At 36.7% G+C, this 18,707-nt stretch overlaps 1 protein-coding gene across 1 annotated transcript in view; it reads left to right on the top strand.

The window, feature by feature from the left end:
• mgat4c (mgat4 family member C) overlaps window positions 1-17,966 on the top strand; it is a 121,399-nt gene extending 103,433 nt beyond the window's left edge. The window contains exons 3-6 of the mRNA XM_016483167.1: window positions 13,753-13,904; window positions 14,730-14,877; window positions 16,277-17,232; window positions 17,707-17,966. Coding sequence (XP_016338653.1) covers window positions 13,776-13,904; window positions 14,730-14,877; window positions 16,277-17,232; window positions 17,707-17,913 — 1,440 coding nt within the window. The 5' untranslated portion in view covers window positions 13,753-13,775 and the 3' untranslated portion in view covers window positions 17,914-17,966. The remainder of the gene's footprint in view (window positions 1-13,752; window positions 13,905-14,729; window positions 14,878-16,276; window positions 17,233-17,706) is intronic.
• The last annotated feature ends 741 nt before the right edge of the window (window positions 17,967-18,707 follow it).

Below are 18,707 nucleotides of genomic sequence, written 5' to 3'. Positions count from 1 at the left end.
CACCCCCCCCCCCCCAATTTTCCCAGTTAGTTTCGCTAAATGGCACAAATCAACAGCTTGTAAGTCATACTGTATCATTTCTAATTTCCTCATATTTCCATCACTCACACAATTAAAATTAAATGAAATGAAAAACATCAGTGTAGTTCATTTAAATAAGTAATAGAGAAAAATGCCATGTAAATAATGAAAAGTAATGGATTAGTATGAATAATTTTGGTTGGTCATAATTCAGATTTGTGGAGAATTAATACTTAATGAATGCCCACTGTGATGTGAAGATGTTTTCCTTACCAGTTCAGTTGGTTCAACAGCTAAAAAAAGCTTTCCAAGCTATTAAGAACTTTATATAATATTAAATAATAAAAGAAATCTGAACCTATCCGTTTCTGTCCAGATTTATGCTAATTTCATTCTAATTAGGCACTTTATGCTAATGAATTCAGACATTAAGGATTTTACTTGCAAGCAACTTAATACATAATGGTGGTTATGCAATACAGAAAAAAACACACCTTTTTATACTAGAATCCAACTGTGTGTTCTTTATTGATTTATGATTAGTTGGATTACATTCACACACACAGTTCGGTTATTTATGACAGTTTCACATTCTAAAACTTATGATTTTGATTGGTCAAATGCAGTATTCAGTGGTCTGAAATTTACAAATTTTCATTGTCATCCATAGCAAAGTATTAATATTGCTGATAAAGTATTAATATTGCTATAATATTGTTATATTGCAGTGTTCATCTTGTTGCTAAGCTGATTGTTTTGTACATTGTTAATAGACTGTTTTTCTTAGTTGAAGATTTTCTTATGTATAAGTACTGCAGCAATTATGCTTAAAGGATACATATTATGCTCCTTTTTACAATATGTAATATAAGTCTCTGGTGTCCCCAGAATGTGTCTGTAAAGTTTCAGCTCAAAATACCGCACAGATCATTTATTATATCATTTAGGAAGACTTGTCAGATAAGAGGTGAGGTGAGCTAATCATAGACTGAAGACCCAGGTAAACAATGAATTCATCTTTTCTGTTTCTTATAGCAGTTTTGTATTGTTTGTAGTGTGATCAACGTTTGCGTAAGTAGTAGATGTGTTAGGGAAGTAACACGTAACATTTTAATTATATTTTGCTAAAATGAACGAAATGACTCGAAAAAAGATTCGTTCATTTTGCTGAACGAGACTCAAAGATCCGAGTCGGTAAAAGGATCCGAACTTCCCATCACTAGAAAACAAATGACAGCGCCGTGGGTGGAAACTCGCAGATTAAGGGGCGGTAATATTATAATGAGATCCCTTTGCAACGTCACTAGGGAAGCGAAATCAGATGCGCTCGTTTTTTCAGACGCTTGAAGAAAAAGGCTTACCAAAACAAAGTTACTGGGTTAATGTTTTTCACGTTTCCTTGATTGGTACCTGGGACCTGATTATAGCACTTAAAACCTGGAAAAGTCAGATTTTCATGATATGTCACCTTTAAGTATTTCTTGTCCACATATTTATTTGGTAATCTTGCTCTGCATCAGGGTTTATTTTGCAATAACTGTATATTAGCTGTACATTATTCACAATACAATTCCATTTGATGTTTACACAGTTTCATTTTTGTTACTCTGTTGTTTATTGCATCTGTAAATGTCAGTTTTGTTTTCTTCACATTAATGTTTTTGTATGAGAATGTTGGCTGCTTATTCAAGGCACATTTTTGCTGTTGATTTTTTATTGAAGGTTGTAAATTAAAATTTTCAAGTGGGTCTGCTTAGACCCACCCTTTTGCAAATGAATTGTGCCAAAGCAGAAACAGCATTGTTGAGCCCCTTTGGAGCATTTCTCTTGACTTTGATGCACAGTATCTTTTGTAAGTAGATAAACAATGAACTGTCCATCATTTCAGAGAGAGAGACAGAGAGCAAGAAACAGTCTCTGTTGCGAATGCTATAGCATTGGATTTTCTTTCGCACAAAAATGTGCTGAGAGGCGATAGTGCTTTCTCATGTTATCTGCTACTGGACGCACACCCCACAGCCATTTTCCCATTTCTCACTTGTGACCCAGCGGTCACCTTGGCTTTTTACAGAGCTTTTAGGAAAGAGTACTGTCCCACCATTCCTCTCTCATAAATGGAGAGGGAGGGAAGTTTTGCACAATGGTATGGCTTTCACAGTCATTCTCCCTATAGAGCCAACGGATCAAGCACCCTGCGATGTCAAAATGTATCTGTCTGGGAAAAAAAGCTGAAAAGAAAGCATGTAATCACCTGAGGTTTGAATGATAACTTACGTTGGAATTTATTTTTATTTACCACGACCATCATCAGGATTGTTTTCTGAGGAGGTAATGAAGCAGTGGCTCCTCAAAAAAATAAATAAATAAATACAAGAGAAAATAACAGTCCAAAAATAAAATGTGTTTGTTATAGTTTTATTTATTTTTATAAATATTTCGAAATATGAGATCATTGAATGTGTGAAACATTTTTCTAAAAGTAAAGGTGCGGTCTTGTTTGGCAGTTGTTGTTTTTTTTTTGGGTGAAATCCAGTCAATCTTCTTTGTGATCTGTGATTTATAAGTCTCCACTGGTGACAATAGTGAACCTTTTTTGTCTGAGAATTTTTGCTAATGTGGGCTCACCTTAATATTGTCATAAGCAGATTATGTTTCAAAGAGAAACACCATCTGTTGTGTGTCCCCTGTGTCCATTATGTTTTCCCTGGAGTGCTAAAGTGTGGCATGGATGTAATGTGGGTACATTCATGCGACAAATCAGCCTGCATGAATCAAAATGGTGGAAATGGATAAATATCGCCACTTTAGTTGACATCTGAAATTAAATGAACTTGAAATGACCTGAAATGATGATCTATGATTAAGCTGGTTTTTAGCAAGCACTCAACGAAATTAAAGGTTTGTCTCCGTATCTGTGGCCTTAATGGAACCTGTGATGTTTCCTGAGGATTTGTTGTCTAATGATCCAAAAGGAGGGTGACCTTTAATAATAATAGCCGTGCAAACATTACACTGAAATTGGAACATGAATTTATACTGGACTAAAAAAATAAAAAACTTCTCATATCAGAAATACCACACACATACTCTTTTTAGTGGCCTGGATCTTTTATATTTGAAGGAAAGGAAAACCCATACATGTGCAGTTTTGTTTGAGTGTGCTTGAGGAAAATGGAAGCAAAGTGTGGAAAAGAAGACAAGGAAGAAAGTGGAAGCGAGTAAAAGAAAATGATAATATTGAACAAAAGAATGAGAAAGACTGTACGGTGTATTTGTGCTTTTTATAGTGGAAACGGGGGAAGTCATATCGCTGAGGTCCATCTCCAGAGCTCCCCTTTGAGGTTTGGGTTGGTGCTGTAATCTGGGTCAAAGTGCTAACTGCTAAGAGGCGCCTGTGAGAGGCTCGCTCGCACATGAATCATTTCTCATGCCTCTCTTCCTCATTAAACTCTCTGCTGATAGAATTTCAAAGGCCTCCGTGTCTCTGACTGACCTTAAAGGTAAAACTCTGCCTCACGGCAATGACAGAGACTCGCTCAACAGGCTAACCTTGTAAGATGTGCCACATAACTCAAGGCACAGAGAGGTAGAGATTTGAGTAAGCATTAGTCACTCATATTAAGCAAGAAGCCATACTGTGATTTTAAATATGTGTGAATGTCAGACAACATAGACCAGAACGGTTGGCACATATTGTGAGGTCAGTGGCTCAGTTCCAACAACTACAGCATCACAGATATGCTCACACGCAAAGGCTGTTTATTAAGCATAACTATGCTGCCATATTCACCTTATTTTTCAATGTGAAAGTAAGCTGTTTCCTGTGAATGTGTGAAAGTTATGAATCAATACCCACTATAGGTGAATAACTGTTTATGATTACGATAATACAATAAAATAATATAACAAATACCAGTTTGCAATATCAAGAAGCATACACTACAGCTACAGTAGACAATATTGTATGAACATTAAGCATATTTATAATCAAATAAATATGCTATTTGAAGAAATAGTTCACCCAAAAATGACAATTCTCACCCTCGGGCCATCCAAGATGAGTTTTTTTTTTTTTTCATCATAACAGATTTGGAGAAATTAAGCATTACATCACTTGCTCACCAATGGATCCTCTGCAGTGAATGGGTGCCGTCAGAATGAGAGTTCAAACAGCTGATAAAGCATCACAATAATCTACAAGTAATCAACATGACTCTAGTCCATCAGTTAATTTCTTGTTAAGTGAAATGCTGTGTATTTGTAAGTGATGTAATGCTATTTTTTACCAAATGATGAAGAAACAAACTCATCGACATCTTGAATGTCCTAAGAGTGAGTACATTTTCAGAAAATGTTCATTTTTGGGTGAACTATTCCTTTAATATTAAAACAAATATAAATGTATGATATTTAAATAAAAACTATAAACAAAAAAATATAAACACTATAATAATGATTTGTGCTTAATTAATTTTTATGTTTGAGTTGTTTTGGAGTCAATAATAGAAGTTAAATCTATAACACTTTACTATAGGGACCAGTTCTCACCAGTTGCTTATTAGCATGCCTATTATTAACATATGGGCTGTTTATTAGTATTTATAAAGCACATATTCTGCATGGCCATATTCTACATCCCTAATCCTACCCAATACCTAAACTTAATAACTACCAAATTAGGAGTTTATTGAGGCAAAAGTCATAGTTAATGGTTTGTTAATAGTGAGAATTGGACCTTAAAATAAAAAAATGTGTGTAATGTGGGGTTTGGGTTTTGTTTCTAGGTTTTCATGTTTTTTATTTTGATATTTTGCCTTGTTTCATGTTCCTGTCATGTGTTCCTTGCCCCTCATGTGATCACGTCATGTGCTACCCTTGTCTGTGTGTTATGGTCTGATTGGTTCATTGGTTTATGTGTCATGTTCTCATTGGTTGTCTTAGTCATGTGTCTTGTTCCTCATTGGTTGGATTGTGTCATGTGACTCTCTTTGTTTAGTATTTATAGCCCTCTTGTTACCAATAGGTGCGTTCGACTTGAACCACGGCTACAGACGGCGGTCGACGAGAGTAGCCGCTTGCAGTTGGGGGCGGAGTTGAAAACGGACACGTCAAGCCGGACACTTTCTGCTCCCGTTAGTAACACTCACCGCGGTGTTTGCATACTGTATCACAGATGAAGTGAATAAAATGCAATATTTGTCAAATACACAGACGTTTCAGAAACATTTTCATGAGCAACAGAAACACTTTTTATATACTGTTTAATACAGTGCCATCTTGTCAAGAATAAAGTTCAACATAATCATACACTATTTAAATACTAATAAAGTGGGGGTATATATGCTTTTATTAGTGTTTTATGATAAACGTGACTCAATATAATAGTGACAGTATAACTCAATATAACAATATAACTCAATATAACAATATAACAGACTACAGTAAAAAAGCTTTTACTGTTCTAAAAACACAGATTTGTGGCTATTATTGGAATTGAAAGGGTTAGATTAAACCCGAAACACACGTGCGATGAATCTGGCCAATCGTGAAACAGCTGTCGTCATCATCACTCCTGCAGTCGTTGTGGAGAAACTGCGCCATCTGAGTCAGCTGGCTGTTCTCGAAACGCTCTCGCAGCACTTTGATGCCATACGTGACAGTCACATGGCGTCAGCGCCATCTCAAGTCGGACAAAATTTCTAACCGGCATGCACTGCTTCAAGTCAGAATTTGGTCAATCTGTGCAGCGCTGCGTTAAGTCGAACACATCTATTGTCTCTGGTCAAGTATTATTCCTGTAACCTCTGTTGGTGAGTTCTTGTTTTTGTTTATGCCATGCCAAGTCCAGTCAAGTCAAGTCAAGTCTATTTTAAGTTTTCTTTTTTATTGTTTTGTCACTTTTGGATTTAATAAAAGCTGCACTTGGGTTCTCACTACGCTTGCCTCCAGTCAACGTATTAACCTCTGTTTGGTGAGTTGTTTCATCTCTGTAGTCAAGTCAAGTCAAGTCTAGTCCTCAAGTCTTTTTCACTTCTGCATAATAAAAATGCACTTGGATTCATCTACAACTTGCCGTTCAGTGGACCATCATTGCAGTGTGACTGTTAAATCTTTAGAAATTGATTGATTTATGGATTAATTCATATATTTATTTCTTGAAGTTATTTTTATTCTTTGAGGACCAAAAAGCTTGGAATGCAATGGAAATCGAAAAATGAATCATGCAATCTCTCCCATTTGCTCAGTAATGCAATTCTATTCAGTTCTTGCATGTTTGGCTCCTTTATTGTTACAATTAAGGAAACTGGCATGTGTAAACCATTATAGAATTTGCTTTGTATTCAGCATCAATCCAGCTCTTCACACAGCTTCCAACCTGAAGCTAAGCCACCTGTGCAGCTGGTGCCTGCTGCAGCCTGGACTGCGCCCAAATCCAAGCAGGGTGATGGATTTATTCATACATCAAAACAGAGAGACATTCGGCAGATCCTCACAGTAAAGCACCACCATGGCTTCTGTGCAGGAGAGTCGCTAAAAATAGGCTGCCACCAAGACTTGGGATGGGAATATAAACAAATATATTCTTTTATCTCACAGAAAGGTTTAAGTATGAAACTTCATGCAACACTGAGAGATGTCAGATGCTTTAGAGGAAAGTTTGAGACCTGGGTGTGAGGAAAGAGTTCCTTCTTTGTGCTGCTATCAAGTTCTATCAGAAAGACTCAGAGAGAAGGTAAACGTTTGCATGGTATTTATTCCGTAAAGTGTTAACGGATGGTGGTGAGTGAGTTACAATAATTAGTGAATAGTTGTATAGAAAAATTCTTTGGCATAGGCCCTGTCCTATGTCCAAATCCTGGGGACGCAGATTTGGCTGATCCTGCCTGAAGATGAAGGCAGGGGCGGAGCCTACCCCTATGGATGGACAGGGCCAACCTGGTGGTAGTGGGGAGGATTGAAGGGAACGTCAGCGTCATTTAAACTGCGAAAATTAAACCGAGAGTGCAGTGCTTATATACTCCAGGTGTCAAGCAGTGATTGGTCAGACCTGTTAGTATGAATGACGTGGCATTGGAGTCTTCCTGACAGAACTTGCGCTGACGCTTCCATTTCTAGACAACAAGTGTCCGCACTGTGTTTACATATTGTCACTTGCGCAGAAACAGAAATCCTACCTCAGCTTTCCCAGCCAGCTGCAAAAGGAAAAAACAAGAATTATTTTGACTAAGCAGGGTTTAGTGAAACCATGACTTGATATTTCTTGTCTACTTGAAAGAAAAGGGGGAAATGTGCATGTGGGTGGCTCTGTGTGTGTGTTTTGTGTCTGACAGTGTCAGCAATAGTTGAACAATGTTTGTCATGTGTTTTACTGAAGATTCTGCAGTTACAAGCTTGCAAACTATCCGGAGAACATCTTAATGCCTTAAGAATGTGTTGATGAGCAAAACCGATGTCAGGAGGTGCCATTTCAGCAGACACGTACAAACGCTGGCATACGCAGACATTTACCGGCAGTCATACTATTGAGAAACGAAGATGTGCTGTGTTAGTGCTACATAATAAAAGTATGCTGACATACTGATAAATTTGTATATCAGTATTTAGGTTTTGTTAATTAACAAAATGTTTGTTTGTTTTTATTGCTTTTCTTTAGCAGATGTTTTTCATTTCAAGCAAGCAGATTATCTACTTAGTACTTTAGTACTAGATTATAACCTAGTACTAAAGTTTACTAGGTTATATTTAGAGTTTGGATTAAATTACTTAGTAGCAAGTTAGCTATATTCATGAGCTGAACTGTAAAATAGTGAGTATTAGTCAGTTTAAAATAGTTAAATGGGCAGAAAATCATTTTATTATAAAGTATTTTTGTCATTGTGGTAATATAGTTATATGCATAACATTTATACATAATACATTTTATATAATGTCATTATTAGATAAAGTATATATTTTATATTATAATATGTTTTATATTTATATAAAATATAATTTTATTTTTTTTAATTATTATATAAAATATTATATGTTATATAGAAATGATTATTTACACAATATGGTTTTGTTCTTAATGGCACATGAGAAGAAAACAAACTAGATTAACCATATGTGACCATATATAACCAAATCTAGGTCAGTTTAAAAAAAAATAAAAATTGTGTTTTGGGCTTGTAATACTACACTATGCACTGGATTCATTTGTATACAGTATTTAGGTATCTTTATTCTAATTTAGTAGTTTGTGGTAATAAGGGGTTAATAATAAGCTGTATATAATCATAATTATAGCTTTTAATTGCACTTCTTTCTGATCATTTACAACTGCTAATGATTAATGGCATAGTGTAGTCAGTAGTACCCTGGGCAGTTGCAAATGATTAATCAATGCTTTCATATGAGCATAGTTAATTACATTAGTCATAAATCATAACCTTTTATTTTCTAACACCACGGACATGATGAACCAGACTTTTTTTTTTCTCAAGGGTTTTGATTGCACATTTTCCACAGAGATCTATGATCCTTCACATAATTGTATTTTATTTATTTTTATTTATTTTGTAAATAAGCCTAAGGACAAATTTCAGTAAACAAGGCTGCAATGCACACAAATTGATTAACACAAAGAAATTCATTTAATTAACAAAAGTTCATTCACAGAACTGAGGCCCACAGTGTTCACCTAGAGGCGGTGTTTCTTATCGTCTGAAGCCGTTTCTCTTTTTCTGCTTTTCAGCCCTTTTGTTGAAGAGAAAAATCTATTTAAGTGGCTGAAGCTCTGACACAAAGCAAGAGCAGAAAGCTGTAGAATCTGCTGGCTTAATTGATTATTTGCGCAGAGCTGTATATCAGCGAGGTGCAGTATACCCTTGGGAAATAATGTACAACAGATAACAAGATCAAATGTGGAAGAATTGCTTTCTACTGCCAGCTTTATTAATCTGTTTCTCTCTTAGTCAAAATGGCTTTTTTTCCCCTCTCCTCTATGCAGGTTTTTGCATTAAGGCAAGGTACGCCTCTGCGTCCCAAGTAGCATAAAAGCTACAGCTGAGGGAGGTTTTATGAAGCTGTTTTGATTTGAAAGAATATGGGTGGCTCATGATTTCAACATTAGCTTAGCAATCGAGCTGTGTGTGGCAGGGAAATTGAAAGGGTTTAGCTGCATTTTGGCTTGCTTTTTAAGAATTAGAATTGGAATTATTCAGTAGCAAGATGCTTTAGAGACTTAATTTACTTTAAAACTGATCTGTTAGCTAGGACATTAGCGGGCTCAAACGTGCTTGTATTTTGGCCTTAAAAGATCAAGCTTGAGGAAAATACACAACACTTGCTTGCTTGCTTGCAGATTTACACCAGTGAAACAGCCACAATACCCTCATGCAAATGGCCTTGTAGGTTCACTCTTTATAGTCGAGATGCTGCGAGTGTTTGTATTAAATCCAAATCAAACCAAGTGCTCTCTAATTCCACATTCTCTCATAGTGCATTTACATAATAAAAATTGCATAGCAGTCTCACAATCTACTAGACATCCTTCCTCAAACATCTCTCTAAGCCATTTCCAACTCTGTAAACTGATTTGTTTTTCTTATTCATGGGGTCTTGCGGCACATCAGACATGACTGTAATTGCCTTCCTCTCACCAGGGAGCTTCTTGTTTCTCATTCTGAAGTTTATTCTCTATTTCATATCACCAAGGCAAAGAGAGAGACGGCACCCTGGGAGAAATGACACTCCCTCCGTCACCAAGAGGAGAGTGAAAAGATAAGAACGGTGGATAAATATCTGCAAATGCGCAGCTCGAAATGATGCCAGCACAATGCTCTCGCTTTAAAATGAATGGGTGTTTATAAGTACACTTCCTGTGAGTTTGGGAAAACTGTGGCAGTTTGCATTAGCGAACGCAGCGTAATGCACAAACAAGCTGATGTTAGTCAGAGGGACCATCTGGATTGCCTGTGTTTTTATGAAATCAACTCTTTGGATTACTCCACTCGTTCTCTAATTGAGCTGCTTCGTTTAGCACGGCGGTACCGCTCTAAATGGCCAGTTTATATTGACTGCTAAAAGGGCTGCTCGCCCCGGGAGGTGATGATCTACAGAGCGGCAGGAAGTGGGAATGAACCTCAGGTTATTTACGTCAGCACTCCCTCAAATGAGACCTCTGCAAAAGTGCGATCCTTGGCAGCTGCACGCAGCTCTGCGTCTGCCTGTAATTTCAACTCTTCCAGAATCAGATCCTGTCAGGTGTAATTACGCAACAGATGAAGGTACCAGGCTGGTGGTTTTCCCTTTTACAAACTAAATCTAAATCTTAGTCTGGGAAGAAATGCAGTCATTATTAAATCTTTGTTTTTCTACCATTTTTGAGGCATTTTAGGTTACAGAGCTCAGAATTTATTTTTTTTGTGTATGTCAACAAGCTCCGCTCTCTGCATCCATGAAAGGAGGTGGGATAATGTCAGCTCAGCTTAATACATTTCTAATGGATGTTTTATTTTAAGCCTGAGGGTGCGTCTGAAGTGTTTGGACATTTGGAGATTTGAGGGGGTGGAAGAATACCTGAGAAATGCAGCCAGTTTTGCAACAAGATATTTGGAAACATTTATAATGCCATTTTAACTGTCTGCTTGGTTCAAGAAAACATTAGCTCACTTTTCTCATCCTCTAAGACTTTAAATGGTTGTGCAAGGTATGCTAATGATATTAGGGAAAATTCACCAAAAATGAAATTATTCTGTCATCATTTACCCATTTGTTGTTCTAAAATCTGTATGACTTTCTTTATTTTGTGGAACACAGAAGATTTTGAATAAAGGCTGTTTTTTTTGTTTGTCGGTTTGTTTGGTTTTTTTTGCTTTTTTTTTATGAAAGTCAATGGGCTCTTCAGTTGTTTAGACCCAACATTCTTCAAAATATCTTCATTTGTGTTCTGCAGAAGAAAAAATACATTTTGGTGAGTAAATGCTGACATAATTGTTTTTTTTGGGGGTGGGAGGGGTCGTCAACTATCATTTTAATTCACCTCCTGCTTCTATTAGTTATTAACTCAGCCTCGCTGTGGTTTAGCATTCATATCACCCTTTGAAGGGAATACATGCCAAACATTTTATAATGCAGTGGTTTTCAAACTGGGGGCTGAAAGGGAAAAAAAAAAAAAAAAAAAAAAAACGTTTTAATTAAAATCAGAAATTTCTATCATCATATCAAGTTGGTTTGCAAGGCAAAGTTTTAGAATTAGGTACCATTTGATGTTATGCAAATCCATCTGTGGTCTGTTAACGGTCTGCTCTGGTTCTCCTCACTTCACCGCCAGTGGAGGATGAAGCAGGTTTTCAGGCTGAATCAATCCAACATTGCTATTACGCTGCATTAACATTACATGAATCCACCTGCATGTATCAAAATGCAAAATGGTTTGAACTGGAAAATTTAAAAGCCAGCCACTTATGTAATTAAATGCCCAAGAAAATGAAATGTGCAGTACAACTATCAATTTGGCAACATGATTTTTCTGTCTACATTCTGTTGTTTTATAATCCATTGGTTTAAGAAGGGTTAAATGTTCTATTATAATAAGTGCATTGGTATATGCATTGGTGGTATTTGTACAACAAATACCAAGAATGCAGTGTGTCATTGTGTACGAATGCATAGCATTTTCTTGTGTCTTGATTAAAAATTTATTTGACAAGAATGTCATTAGCCTATGAAATATGTTTAAAAAAATTTATTAAAAAGATATGATACCACCATTAATTTTAATTTTTTTAAATGAAATGTTTATGAAAGAAGCTCACCAAAGCCGCATGTATTTATCTGTCAAAATACAGTGAATTGTATATTGTTAAATATTTTTACAAATTGAAATAACTGTTTCTATTGGAATATATTTTAAAATGTAATTCATCCCTGTGATACAAAGCTGAATTTTCAGCAGTAATTACTCTTGATCCTTCAAAAATAATTATAATATGCTGATTTGCTGTTCAAGAAGAGAGTTTTTGTAGCATTTACTGTTTACTGTCTATTTAATGTCACTTTTGATCAATTTAATGCATTCTTGCTATATTTATTATAAGTGTTCATTTCATTAAAAACAAGACCCCAAAGCCTTAAATGGTATAGTGTATAAAACCACACGTGTGGTCTCAATGTGTTCACTGCTTTTTTAAGTATAAGCAAGAGCTCACAGAATATTGGTTTGACAATCCCCAGTTGAAACAGGTTGACGGTGGGCAGAATCGATACGCGTCTGGTCATGGAATCGGCTGTAAAGTTATTTTGTATTCCATTAGTGGTCTAAGGTGCTTAGCAAGAGCCATCAAAAAGGTTGATGCACGCAAGCCTTCCAAAACACTTGTGTCCTTCTTTCTATTCTTGGATTACTCTGTGTAATTTGAGGTCAGAAATAAAAGAACGGGGCCTATTTTGTACATAGCTGAAATGTTTTTTCTTCTGTTTCAAAGACAGTCACTCCAACTATGTATCATCAGATGAAGATAGCTGAAATTGAAATGCCATTTTGCAGTATTGCCTCTTAAGAACCATACTTTGTACTTGACGTACAACCCTCAAAAAGGGCCAAACAAAAGGACTTGAAGGCCCAGAGTAATACTTTGCTAATGCCTGGTGAGCAAGGTCGGGATATTAACCTCACAGCGTGTTCTTCAGCTGAAGTCTGTATTATACCTATATCGTTGTCGGGTTAATTACTAGGCTTAGAGGCACAAAGGACTGCTGCTTATTTTTAGTGTGACCTTATAGTGAATGCCCTGTCTTATATACAAAAAGAAGTGCTTCTCTGATTGCTGCACAGCCAGAAATTGGTGGCAGTTTCTCCTGAATAATAAAGACATGATCATTTTAGTGAGCTGCACTTAAATTTTACTGTAGAGTTTTCACAGAAATATTTTTATTTAAAAAGACTTATTTGATGTGGATTTAGCCAGGAAAATATACTTGGCCACACACCACAGGAAGCTGAATTGGAATGACAGGAAGAGGAGTTTACTGAATTGCAAATCAACACAGCATTCTGAGAAATGCCTGGTCCACAAAACATTTATTAAATATGATAAGCGGTCAATCATCCAATCTGTCTGTCTGTCTGTCTGTCTACAAGGCTTTTTAAAATCTTTTAAAAAACTTTCACAGTTTATCAAGCCTGTACTTTGTATTTGACTTTGTTTTTCTATTAAAACCAATAAATAAATACGTTTGTTATATGAATTTCGTTGAACGTGTTTATTTTAATGTTTCTTCCTTAAATTCAGATTTCATAGCTGAATTTCTTCCTTCGTTACTTATATTCAAATTCAAATTTCATCACTGAATTTCAGTTCATTTTAATGTTACTTCCTTAAATTCAAATTTAAATTTCATATTTTCATCATGTTTTATACCTTAATTCAAATTCAGGAATTTAACTGAAATTTCAAAAGCATTTTCAATTCAGTTTTGAATGGTGCACAGTCCTGATTTCACTATTTTTAACCCATTGATTGATTGATTGATTGAGTGATTGATTGATTGATTGATTTTTTGTCTTTTACTTTTTTCCTTTTGGTTTTGTTTTACTTTATATGAGACGATTATGACTGTCAATCTCCAAAAAGCACAATAAAATGACTATATGTAGTCTGTGTTTCAGCTCTTGCCCTTTATCTTTCAAATTTTGCATATTATTGATACATCCTGATGTAGTATTTTCTCTTTGTTTTCTATCAGATCACACCGGGAGTGTTTCCATCATGAGACTGGTGTTGAAGTACCTGGACAAGATGAGGTGTTTCCGGAAACGTTCCACCATTCCTTTTCTGGTGGCTCTCATTACCTTCCTGCTCTTCATAAACCTCTACATCGAGGATGGCTATGTGCTGGTGAGTTTGTTTACCTGTTAAAATCCAGCAGGTAAATTACAGAGGTCAATTTATTTACAACATCAGTGGAGCAGATAACAAGACAATAGTGGGCTTCACAACAACTTGACTACTGTTGTTGCATGTGATTTAGCATTAATTATCTCTGTGCTGAAAAGTTATTTTGTTTATATGCTTTAATTACCAAATGTTGCATGTAAGACTGCCGGTGCTGTGCTGTGCATCTATAATTATCAGAGCTCATGCTGCAGCCTATTTAAAATTTCATGATGTAGAGGCAGTCCAAATGCAAGAGACACATTTATTATTCATGAGGCCAACTTTATGATCAAAACTTTGTGATCATAACATGTCGCGTGTGTTTGTCTGTTGAATTATTCAAAAGTTGTACCCATTTTGACTGTCACTTTTCTAAATAACCCCCATTTAACTGAAATACAAACACCGTCACAGCCAGCAACATTTTTTTAACGTGCGAACAGTTCATGTGTGGTAAAAGACATTGAAGTATAGCAACGATGCCACAATTTAATACAAGATCATTTATTTTAAAAGTTGAGTGAGTAATTTTGTGTGTACAATTAATTATTCAAAGGCCATCATTTACATTTAATGAGCTTATACAAGAGTGTGCAAGAATATTGCCAAATCTAAAAATAATGACCTGCAGCGCTTACACTTAAAGATGCAAAAGTAGTCTTAGCATTTCATGTTCATATATTCTGGAGACTCTTTCAAGCTTTAGGAATGCTGTGACAAACTTTGACTTACTTTAGACTTGTGACAAACTTTAGAATTGTCTGTCTTGGATGTCATGTGTTTCAGGAGGAAGACAAACGTCAGTTACGAGAAACCTCAATGCATCCTCTGAACTCAGAGCGATATGTTCATACCTTTAAAGATATGACCAATTTTTCTGGAACGATCAATGTGACTTATCGGTACCTCGCTGGAACACCTTTACCTCGAAAGAGTAAGATCGCTTTCCTTTGTACACATTAGTATTATCAGTACACACATAGTTTAACAAATTCTAAACAAATGAGTAAAACAAAATTATGTACAATATGCAAAACTGCATAACTCTATTATCTATGATCTAGCATTTTGAGTTGCACATTTATTTATTTATTATGCCTTCTTCAGTATGTGTATGTAGGCACACACAAACACACACACACACACACACATACAGGTGCATCTCAGTAAATTAGAATGTCGTGGAAAAAGTATTCTAATTTGTTGAGCATTGGTGGGTTTTTCTTAAATGTGAGCCAAAATCATCACAATTAAAAGAACCAAAGACTTAAACTACTTCAGTCTGTGTGCATTGAATTTATTTAATACACGAGTTTCACAATTTGAGTTGAATTACTGAAATAAATGAACTTTTCCACGACATTCTAATTTATTGAGATGCACCTGTATATACCACTATACATACAGAAGGCAAAAAAATTATAAATGCACAATTCGAAATACTAGATCATGGGCCTCGTTTATAAAATGTTGCGCAGAAACCATCCTAAATTTGATATTACAGTCATCTCTCAAATATACGTATGTGTGATTCATAGAATGAACGTACGCACAGAAAACACACGTACGCCTCTCTTTCAGATGTGAAATCTATGAATCGTAAATGATCTTGAACTTGCACGCAACTGAATTGTTTCAGTTCTCTGCCTTGTAAATGACTCCAAATTATTGTCATTAACATAAAAGATCACCTGTCATCGTCCAAACAGCGGGCTGCAAGAACAACTTACATTTTCAAAAACCTGCAGTACTCTGACAAGAAAAGTGTGTATGTCTGCTCAGACCCTGATGTGATGCTAAGCACTTTTCCATGTCAAAGGTTTCTACAAATAATGAGCATTGGCGTGGATTTAAGCATACACACACTCTAAAGTCAAATCTGAGCATACGCATGCTTTATAAATGAGGGCCCACATGTCTAGATTAAGTCTCTTTAAAAATGCTTTTCTTAAATTTCAAAAAAATGTAAAAAGTAAAAAAGTTGAACATCCATAAAATTAGATCACTTCCTAAACAAAATTAATACTTTTATTAAATTAGCAAATAGCTTGTTCTTGCTTTAAGCTTACATTTAATAAGGTCTAGTGAGAGTTATGCATAAATAAGAAAAAAAATCCCCAATGGGTTAAGAACTTTATTTGAGACATTTTATCCAAAAACAACTTTTTATATTTTACGTAATTTTGCTTCAGTTATATGTATCTTGGTTTTTTTACAAAAATATGAAAAACTTTTTCACAGACTATTCTATAGTATTCACAGTGTAGACAAGGTGTCAGATCAGTCCAAGGCATACATTCTCTTACTCCATTATTCATCATGTTCTTTTGCAGAGTATCTCACCATTGGATTGTCATCTGTGAAAAGAAAACGAGGAAACTACCTGCTGGAAACCATCAAGTCCATTTTTGACCAATCAAGCTACGAGGAGCTCAAAGAGATCATTGTGGTTGTCCACTTGGCAGACTTTGACCTGGCATGGTGCGAGAGCCTAGTTCAGGAAATCTCAAGGAAGTTCGGCCACCATATCATTGCAGGACGGCTGCTAGTTATCCATGCACCTGAGGAGTACTACCCGTCCCTGGATGGGCTGAAGAGAAATTACAATGATCCAGAGGATAGAGTACGCTTCCGTTCCAAACAGAATGTAGATTACGCGTTCCTGCTCAACTTCTGCACCAACCTGTCAGACTTCTACATGATGTTGGAGGATGATGTGCGCTGTTCTCGAAACTTCCTCACTGCCCTGAAGAAAGTGGTGGCATCTAGGGAGGGATCATATTGGGTGATGTTGGAATTCTCCAAACTGGGCTACATAGGGAAGCTGTACCACTCGCGAGACCTTCCTAGACTTGCCCATTTCCTGCTCATGTTCTATCAGGAGATGCCTTGCGATTGGCTTCTTATCCATTTCCGAGGCCTACTGGCCCAGAAGGATGCAATTCGCTTCAAGCCTTCCCTTTTCCAACACATGGGCTACTATTCCTCCTATAAGGGGGCAGAAAATAAACTTAAGGATGATGACTTTGAGGAAGACTCCCTTGATATCCCAGACAACCCACCTGCCAGTTTGTATACAAACATAAATGTATTTGAGAGCTATGATGCTGCCAAAGCTTACAGTAGCGTGGATGAGTACTTTTGGGGCAAGGCTCCATCCACTGGGGACTTTTATGTAATAGTATTCAACAAAGCAACAAAAATCAGCAAAATCAAGATCATCACGGGAACGGATGATCGGCAGAATGATATTTTGCATCACGGAGCTCTGGAAGTGGGGGAGAAATTAGTAGGGACCAAAAAGGGAAGGCAGTGCTCCACCTATATAACTTTAGGGGAGTTTAAAAATGGAAACATTGAGATTTTTCATGTCATAAAAACGTCTCAGGTTATTCATGTAACCATGGTTCCCCGAGAGGGAACGAGATGCTACGCCCCCTATGGGGCACATTGGGGAATGCAGCCTGCATGACCGGTTTCTGAAGCACGTGTGAAACAACGCCAATCTATTGGCCCACCTGGCCCATGACGTCATAGGCGGGATGCCCGGAAGTGTAAAAGGGCACCTGCTGAATATGTCATCCTCTTTGCTGTCATCAGGAGCCATCTGTTAGAAGTGCGCGTGAGAGACCAAGGCAGGTGAGTGGACTTTTATGTAATAGTATTCAACAAAGCAACAAAAATCAGCAAAATCAAGATCATCACGGGAACGGATGATCGGCAGAATGATATTTTGCATCACGGAGCTCTGGAAGTGGGGGAGAAATTAGTAGGGACCAAAAAGGGAAGGCAGTGCTCCACCTATATAACTTTAGGGGAGTTTAAAAATGGAAACATTGAGGTTCATGATGTGGACCACAAGATAGCATTTGATATTGAGTGTGTTCGCATTGTGGTAACGGCAAGTCAGAAAGAATGGCTTATCATTAGAAGCATAAGCCTCTGGACTACACAAGGTGCCAGTCAATGAGAGCTATGTGAACCGTAGCTAAAGGCACAAGTATCTGTTTATTTATCTATTTATTTATTTCTGCAATTTCTAAATTATTTATTCACCTGAGAAATCTTTACTTATTCAAATTTATTAATTCAATCAGACTAATTTAAATGCAGTACAAGATTTCACACATCTGAGGCATTTCAGCTAATTCTGACATCAAATTCAGACAATAAAGATTTTTTAATATATAAAGACATTTAGAGTACATATTTGTGTACCCTCTTTTTCCATTATTACTACATAATGTGTACTCCTCAGCAAAAAAACCTCTGAGAAGCTATACTGTTTTGACTGTCCTTTGGCCAAGGTATACACTGCAAAAAAAATATATATATATACTGTATATTTTTTTTTTTTCTTTTTGCCCCTTAAATTCAACCCAGACCCATTTATGCGTCAGGAGCTTGCGCGTTCAGTGCTCGAGGGCTCTGAACTCACTCATTGTGAGTGTTATCCAATGAGAAGCTCCATTCGCGTTTGTCCCTCTTCTCGAGAGATGAGTGACAAACGTTTGCATCTCGCAGTTCGGGTCGCGCTGTTGCCAAGGCACGGCGAATACTCGGATCACGGGGTTGAAATGCCCTTTTTGGGTTATCGGATCCCACGGATAGCGTTTGAGTCGAGCAGCACCTTAGGGAATGTGTGCCTCCGTGTTTGGATTCTAATGGCGCTTTTCCACTGCATGGTACGGCACGGTATGGCACAGTACGGTTCACTTTTGGGGGATTTTCCACTGGGTACAGTACCTGGTACCTGGTACTACC

Source organism: Sinocyclocheilus anshuiensis, unplaced genomic scaffold, assembly GCF_001515605.1.
Source record: "Sinocyclocheilus anshuiensis isolate Anshui unplaced genomic scaffold, SAMN03320099.WGS_v1.1 scaffold481, whole genome shotgun sequence".
NCBI classification, from domain to species: Eukaryota; Metazoa; Chordata; class Actinopteri; order Cypriniformes; family Cyprinidae; genus Sinocyclocheilus; species Sinocyclocheilus anshuiensis.
The sequence above is the reverse complement of the archived record's forward strand: the minus strand, read 5'-3'. Positions and strand labels throughout refer to the sequence as shown.